The sequence below is a fragment of the Hibiscus syriacus genome, unplaced genomic scaffold (assembly GCF_006381635.1).
Source record: "Hibiscus syriacus cultivar Baekdansim isolate YM2019G1 unplaced genomic scaffold, ASM638163v2 tig00110989_pilon, whole genome shotgun sequence".
NCBI lineage: Eukaryota > Viridiplantae > Streptophyta > Magnoliopsida > Malvales > Malvaceae > Hibiscus > Hibiscus syriacus.
Window position 1 is genome coordinate 331808 of NW_024062943.1, and position 9156 is coordinate 340963.

General features: G+C 30.3%; 1 protein-coding gene across 1 annotated transcript; it reads left to right on the top strand.

Annotated features, from left to right (window-relative positions):
- The first annotated feature begins 4213 nt into the window (after nucleotides 1-4213).
- Nucleotides 4214-5029, top strand: LOC120149183 (probable ribose-5-phosphate isomerase 2). The gene has a single exon (XM_039162064.1). The coding sequence runs from the start codon at nucleotides 4229-4231 to the stop codon at nucleotides 5006-5008; it is 780 nt and encodes a 259-aa protein (XP_039017995.1). The 5' UTR covers nucleotides 4214-4228; the 3' UTR covers nucleotides 5009-5029.
- The last annotated feature ends 4127 nt before the right edge of the window (nucleotides 5030-9156 follow it).

Here is a 9156-nt window from a genome sequence, read left to right on the forward strand (position 1 = left end):
ATTTTATTTATTTAACTTTATTTATACGCACATTTCCCTTGTTACTCATTTTATTTAATTGTTTTGTTATTTTTCTTTTTTTCTTTTTCATGTAATATTTTTTTTACATTTTATGCATTTTCTTTTTTACTTTAGTTTATATATATTTTTTAGATTACACACACACATATATATATGTTAATTTTCATTATCTGTTTTATTAATTTATATATATATTTATTATTTTTTTATGTTTTTATTTATTTTATATATATACATATTATCATTTCGTTTATCTTATATATATTTTATTTATTGAATTTTATTTTATATTTTCCCCTTTTGCATTTATTTATTTATTTACTATGTATATATTATTTTCATCATTATTTTCTAGTATTTTATTTATTTCATTTTCTTTTATGGACTTTATTTATTTTTTATATATTTTATTTTATTTATTTATTTTTCTTTTCTTTTCTTTTTGTTTCTTTATTTTTATTTAATTTACTTGTTATCGTTAATTTATTATTATTCTTTTCTTTGTCTTTCATTTATTCATTTTATTTTATCTTCTCCATTTCATCAATTTTCTATTTTGTTAGTTTTTATTACATTTTTTTCTAACATGTTTATTGACTTTTTTAAGAGTACGCTTTCAAATCAATCAATTGTAAGTAATTTGAATCGGTTATTTTAAATTTTAATTTTAATTTCGAATTTTCGCAACTAAGACAACCAACAAATTAATTAGTACCGAAAGGGCGGTTCAAGGGTGCTAATCCTTCCTTGACCATAACCGACTCCCGAACCTGACACATTTCTGGTAAAAGCGCAGATCAGGTAAGATGGTGTCCGACCCACCTAAATTCGTTTTAAAGTGGTCGGTGGCGACTCCCAACCCAATTATTTCAAGTTGAAGCCCAATTCGGGGCCCAACCGAAAGACAGTTACGATAATTTGTATATGATTATTATTATTATATAATTAAATTAAGATTTAAGTTGTCACTGTACGAACCAAGCAACCTTGATGGTAAAGAAATTATTGTTATTATTTGAGGTCTTAGCTTCAAGCACCAGAAATGTCAAGAGTAAGAGCGTTTAATGTCAAATGATTGAGGTAAAGGAATTGTTTTCATTCTTTGGGGTCCCAAGTTTGAGCATCAGGAATGTTAGAGATTTGAGCGTTCAAGGTCAAATGATTGACGTAAATGAATTTTTGTTATTCCTTGAGATCCAGGTTTGAGCACCAAAAATATCAGGGGTATAAACATTCAATATCAAATGATTGAAAATCATATTTAAATAGATATTGAATTTTACTAACTAATAAAAAAATCTCCAATTCATGCATAACATTTTTATTATTTGGGAATACAGCACGATAAATGAGATGAAGGGGCGACAATTCCACATTTTCACTAAAAATAAATAACATTTAGAGTAAATTATATATTAGTCATCTAAGTGTTACTTTAGTTACTCAAACTCCTTTTCAAAATCATCATTAAAATTATGTTTTAAATTCATTTTAATACTCATTGTTAAAAAGTTTAATGATGATGTTATCATGAAATAATTTCATATCATCATTATAAAACAAAAAATATATCATATTATAAATTTTATTAATTTTTTTAATAATGATAACTAAAATAATATCAAAACGTAATATTAGTTGAAAGATAAATAATTAATAATCAAAACGAAATTGAAATAATAAATAATTAATTAAATACATAATTTACCCTAATATTTAACTAACTAAAGCGACAAGAAGAAGAAAAAATCCCTACTTTATTTGGTGGAGCACATGCATTCACAATTGCGTTGCATGCCTTTATCGATAAAGATACAACATGATACAACATGATACAACATGCCGCACGCCTTCACTATTTTCCTCCAAAACATATGGTACACCAAAGTCACATCCTTTCTCTTATTTTTTTCATTAAAAATATTTATCAAGAAAAAATAGTTAAGAGAGGGTTGTTAAAAGTAAATTAATTAAATAATTCTATAATAATAAGTATGTTATATTTTTAAGAGAAAATATATATTCAATTTTTAAATAATAATATTATTAAAAATAACTATAAACTTTTAATACAAGAAATTATAAAAAATTAGAAAAAAAGAAAAGAAAAGAATAAAATTACGGTAAGAATAAATCCTTGGAAATGATAAGGAAGACTGACATATCCAAAATATGCGGAGATTCACAATTTAAAAGCACCAAAACTCACGCGTTGCTTGCCTTTATTTAATGTAGGGTTAAACTACTTACCTAGTCATTCAACTATTACTTCAATTCTGTTTTACTCACTTAATTACTTCTTCTTTTAAATCATCACAGATGTTGTATTTTTTATCCTCTGTTATTAAAAGAATAATAGAATTATTAATGTGATAGTTGGATGATTAAATGTGTAATATTATTGAAAGTGTAAAAGTGTACAGTTAGTTAGACGATTAGCTTGATTAGTTTGTTAGCTAGATTGTTTGGTCTGTAGCTAGCTTATAAAAACAGTCTGTATGTTAAGTTTAAATAGATGAGAATAAAACTGAAGCATTATTCAATTACTTTTTCCTTTTAAGAAATATACCCTTTAATTTACTTACAATACCAAATTGGTTTTTGAAACCAGTTAATTTTAAGGTAAATTATGCGTTTAATACTTAAACTATCAAGTTTTATTCATTTTAGTACTTAAGTTTTCATTTTTTTAATTCATAATCCTGAAATTATTTCACTCTAACATTCTAAAATCTTAATTTCTTAAATTTTGACACATTAACGTTCTAAATTCTTAATTTCTTAAATTATTTCACATTAACGTTCTAAATTATTTTTTAAAATATTTATTTTAACTCCAAAACATTTGAAATTTAATTATATTTCTTTATTTTAAATTTTAATAAATTTTATTTCAAGTATGTAATTTTGATTTTTTGAACTTTATGTGTGGATTATATATATTATAGACTTTTAAATTTTAAATTTTAGAATTTTTTATATATCTTTTTTAAAAAATAATATAATTTAAAGAAAAATAAAAAAATTATGAACCGGATACCCATGACCCGAATTATATATAATATAATTTTATATATATTAACTTATTAAATATGTTTTAATTTAAAAATATTTTATTTTTATTTTCATATTTTAAATATATAATTTATTAAAAGTATGACTAAATTGAGAGAATATGTAACTAACAGGACCAAATGTGTGAATATATCAAAATATTTAATTGTTCTTAACGGCAATTAGTTTATGTGAACAAATCTTGTTTAAATAAAAACGTAAATGACTATATCTTATATATTTTGAAATCAATGACCAAAAGTGGATAAAACCCGTAGATAATAGACCAACCGTGTAGTTAACCCTTTGGGGGTGTTTGGATGAGGGAATGTTGGATTCCCATGGGAATGGAATCCACATTCCCACGTTTGGTTAGCCCAGGAATCCTATTTTCGGTAATGTAAGATTACCAATAATGGATTTTTTGGGGTATATTACCGGGAATGTTATTACCTCCCTTTCTTTAGGTATTATTGGATTACCGGTGTTTTGGACTAAAATGTCCTTAAATTTTTATTTTTTTCAAAAACATCATTTTTCTGTCATTGAATAATAAAAATTCTACGAAGATTAAATTACAAATTTATCCTTAAATTAATATAGATTTACAAAAATATATATATATATAATTAAAATTTTATATGAAGTTCAGAGGTTAAAATAAAACTTTACCCTTTCATTAAACTTTTTTATATTTTTAATTTTATAAAATATATATATATATATATATATATATGAATTTAAATTTTTAAAAAAATATATAAATATTTTTCAACTTATAATATTATACAAATATATAATAAGGAGAATTTGGTCAAATATACATTCCAATAATCTTTTATTCTTTTAACCAAACACGGTAATCAAACATTCCTGCTAAGCCAACCAAACACAAAATATAATATTCTCAGTAATCATATTCCTTAATAATCTTATATTCCCACTTATAATCTTACATTCCGTGAACTAAACGCACCCTTTAAGTTATTTCTTTTGAACTCTCCTCTTCCTCTTCCTCTTCGCCTTCCACCGTCCTAGACTATAAGGACCAAGTTACTGATACACGCCACAGCCAAACAATCCCCTCTCTCACCCTTTTATTTCGCTTTATTTTTTTTGATTTATTTTTTCATTACCGATTAACCCAAAAACAATGGCTGTTGCTTGGTCTGGAAAAGCTTCTTCCATGGAGGCTTTGTCCCTGTCTCTGTCTCCTCCCGTTATTCTAACGCAAGACGAATTGAAAAAGATCGCCGCTTACAAAGCCGTGGAGTTCGTCAAATCAGGCATGGTTCTGGGTCTAGGCACAGGATCGACTGCCAAACACGCCGTGGACCGCATCGGCGAGTTGCTACGTCAAGGCAAGCTCAACAACATCATAGGAATCCCCACCTCGAAGAAAACCCAAGAACAAGCCATTTCTCTAGGCATCCCACTCTCGGATCTCGACAGCCATCCCACCATCGATTTGGCAATCGACGGCGCCGATGAAGTCGACCCGCATCTCAATCTCGTCAAGGGAAGAGGCGGGTCTCTTCTAAGAGAGAAAATGGTGGAAGGAGCTTGCAAGAAATTCGTTTGCATAGTTGATGAATCCAAGCTAGTTAAGTATTTGGGAGGCAGCGGTTTTGCTCTGCCGGTTGAAGTGGTTCCTTTTTGCTGGAAATTCACCGCCGATAAACTTAAAAACTTGTTTCGAGATTCGGGTTGCGTTGTGAAGCTGAGGAATGATTGTAAAGGGCAGCCTTTCGTGACGGACAATGGGAATTACATTGTAGAGTTGTATTTGAAGAAAGAGATTGGGGGTTTGCAAGTTGCAAGCGATGCTATTTTAAGGATTGCTGGTGTGGTTGAACACGGGATGTTTCTTGACATGGCCACTACTGTTATTGTTGCAGGTGAGCTTGGAATCACCATTAACAAGAAGCAGTAGAAACTGAAATTTTGCTTCTTCTCCAGTTTTGTTAGTTGCATATTGGAGTTTTGAAGATATTTTGAATCTCATGCAATATTTTTATGGGTAACTATTAAAATAAGAGAAAATAATTTTTGTGACCGAAAATGTCTTATAATATATGATTTTAATTAATTTTTTTTGGATTTATGAAAATGACTAACAAATTCGCAACACGAACTCTAATTTCGTAACACAGTTTTTAAATTTGCAACGCGAATTTCTTAAATTTGTAACTCAGTTTCTGCAATCGCATCGTGAATTTCTTTCTCGCAATGCGATTTCTAAATTCGAAATACGAAATTTCAAATTCGCAAATCGATTTTTGAATTCGCAACGCTAATTTTTTTTTCGCAACATAAGTTTCCTTTTCGCAACAAGATTTTTTAAATCGCAACACGAATTTTATTTTCGCAACTCTATTTTCGAATTCGCAACACGAATTTTAATTTCGCAACAGTTTTTATTTTCGCAACACAAATGTTTTGAGTATATAAACTACGCAGCAGCAGCAACTCATAACCTAAATCCCTAAATTGCAACTCATTCTATCTTCATCTATCACTCTTTCCGACGACATCTGTTCCTATATCCAACGACATCCTTCCCTATCTCTAATATTTTTACATAATTTTATTTCTATATAAATTTTCAATGATTTCTCTATCAAATTATCAACTATCAACTTAATAAATGTATGTTTTTCTCTAAGTTAGTGATGATATCTAGTTTATTGCTCGTTTGTTTAGTAAATTAATTTACAATTTGTATAATGAAATCATCTAATGTTGATCATGTTTGGATAGATTTGTGTTTTGCAAGGTCATGTGAGAATGTTCATGGTGTTTTACAATATATGTCTTTACCCATGAATCTTCAACTAAAACTGTCATTAAAAAAGTTAACTTATGAAACTCTAATGTTATGTATTGCAAAGAAATTGAATTTAGAGTCTCTAAGTGAATTTAGGTTATCTTATCAGAGAAAAGGTAAAGTTTATTTGTTAACCGACAATGAAGATGTTGAACGATTCATTGCTTAGATTAGTGTTTCGCAAGAAGATGATGTTACATTGTATGTTGTTGAACCTAGAAGTAGTGAAGTTGAGTCAGTAGCGGGTAGTAATCAACTAAGTTCTTCAACCCCAGTTTATGGTGCTCACAATGTACAACATTGTTATCAACCTCAAAATTTAATAGTTCCACCACAATTTCATCACCAAGAAAATTTTGTTTCACCATATTTCCAATACCAAACACAATATCAAACATAATTTCAAAACCCACAACCTTTCTCTAATCCAAATTCCAATCAACTTTCAGCACCAAATTTCGGTTTTCGTATTGACCAGTTAGACGATGATGAGCCAACAGAAAAAATTGTGAGTACTAGTCAGTATTCGAAATTTGATCTTGGTCAATACCCGGACTTTGATCTTGGTCAATACTCTGATTTTGATGATGTTTCAGAAGAAGAAACAGACTCTGCGTGTAATGATTTTGATATTGGTCAATACCCGAATTTTTATGATGAAATAACCGCTGCCGAGGAAGATGTTGTTGATGATAATGAGGAGGAAATTACGACTGTGAATGAACATGTTGAACATCCATTCTGTAATTCATATAACCCTGAAGAAGAAAAAGAAAAAGAAAAAGTACCCGAAGAAAAGAAAAAGAAGAAAATGTTACGGGAGTATAACTAGAATATGCAAGAATTACTTCAGTTACCGGAAGAAGAGTTGATAAAGATAGCAGTTGATTGTTACACAAAATTTATTCGTATCAAGAAAGATGATTGTTTTGATAAAAAGGAAGACTTGAAGATAGATTTGCATACGAAATGTGTGGAAGATGGCTATTAACTAAAAGTTAACAAATCAAGCAAAGATCGTTTCGAAACAAAGTGTATGATTGACAAAAACTGTACGTGGTGTATGATTGCAAAGAGGATAAAAGATTGCGAATGTTTCAAGTTAGGACTTTTATTGATAAACATACATGTTCAAGAACCCAAGTTTTTCCTCACCATAGACAGACAAACAAAAAGGTGTTGGGTGGTTTTTTGGCTGAGTTAATGTTTTTGAATGGCATGGTATATCGGGGACATGAAATTATGACTGACATGAATGCTCGGTTCAAGATTAGTATCTCATATTTTTAAGCTTGGAGAGCCAAATGTTATTCCTTTGAATTGTTGAGGGGGTCGCCATAAACATCGTTTGCTCAACTGTCGGCTTATTGTCACAATTTAAAGCTGAAAAATCCTGGTCGGTAACTCATATCAAAACAGATAGAGATGGACGCTTTGAGTTGTTTATCGCCATTGGTGATGCGGTTAGTAAATCAATATAATTTTGTTGACTCATTTTATTAGTTACATGCATTTCACATTTAAATGATTATACTTCTTATGTATATTATTTTGTAGATTCGTTTGTTTATTACTTGCATGCGCCCAGTTATTATAGTTGACAGAGCACATATTGAAAGGTCGATACCTTGGAGTAAACTTATTAGCAGTAGCCATTGATGCTAACAATGGGATACTGCCAATAGCTTACGGGGTTGGAAAATCTGAAACCTCTGATTCATGGACATGGTTTATGGGGCATCTTAGGGATTGCATAGGTCCTATTAGCAATATGACAATCATATCCGATAGGGAAAACTCAATTGACAATGTTGTTAGAAGGTGTTTCCCAGATGCTTTTCATGGACTTTGTGGTGTTCATTTGTACAGAAAGGTCTGCTGGCATAAAAAATCACAAATGGACATATTGAAAGATTGTAAAAGCTTATCGAGAAGTGGATTTTAATAAGCATATAAATTGTTTAAGACGTGTTTTGCCTCAATGTGCTCAAACACTAGAAGATGTCGGGTTTGAAAGATGGTCAAAAGTACATCAACTTGGAGCAAGATATGGTTTCATGACGTCTAATAGTGTAGAATTAATCAACGCTCTAAGTCGTCATTCCCGAAAATTAGACATTACTATGTTAATGGAGTTTTTTCGAGCCTCTATTCAACAGTGGTACTACAAGAAAAGAAATCATGCATGTATTATTTCTTTAAATTCGTAACTTATCATATTTAATATATTTTACTAAGTATTATTTATTTAACTTTACAGGAACATTGGAACGTCGTGTTACACCATGGACTGAAAAAAAAGATAACGAAACGTGTTGTGAAGTCAACGTCATGGAGAGTTGAACCATGTTCAAACACTTTGTTTGAAGTATTGGATAATAACTTAAATGGGCTTGTCGATCTAAATGCAAAGACGTGTAGTTGTATGAAATGACAAATATCTGGTTATCTATGTGGCCATGTTATAAAAGTTGCTCTTCATTTAAACCAAGATGATTTAAGCGCATACGCTATGGATTGCTATACTACAGAAGTATATCGATAGACTTATGCCGAGATTGTCTACCCTATTCCACATCTTTCTGAGTGAGACATATCATATGACTTACAAACAATTTTGCCACAGTCATGGACAGCAGGCTACCTGGCCGACCAAAAAATCACGATCGTATACCGTCTAAGGGTGAAGAGAAGATGATACGACATGTAGTCGGTGCAAGGAAAGTGGTCATACAAGGTTAACCTGTGGATCACCAGTGCCATCACAATCATCTTTTCCTCTACCAAAATATGGATCTTCATCAAAATCCAAAGCTCATATGGTGCCAAGCAAAAAGGAAATCAAAATCGCAATCAAAATCAAAATCCCAATCAAAATCAAAATCCCAATCACAACCGGCTTCACCATTTGGGACTTATTAACTTAGGTGTTTTTTTAAATACAAACGTTGTATTATGTGTAATTTATGTGTGAATGCATACATTTTCAGTTAGACATGCATTAGTAACTTGAGTCTGAACATTGCTATGATCTGTTCAGTTGTTATCACTTATCAGATTGTTGTCAGTTATCTTTTTGAAGGTGTTTCCTTGAATTCGCAATGCGAAAGTCAAATTCGCGTTGCGATTGCTGCGAAAGTTAAATTCGTGTTGCGATTGTTGCGAAAGTTAAATTCGAAATACGAAAATCGCAACGCGAATTTGACTTTTGCAACAATTGCAACGCGAATTTGACTTCCGCGTTGCGAATTTGA

What these genes read in the sequence shown, in the direction of transcription:
- LOC120149183 (XM_039162064.1), top strand. Translation starts at nt 4,229, where the DNA reads ATGGCTGTTGCTTGGTCTGGAAAAGCTTCTTCCATGGAGGCTTTGTCC.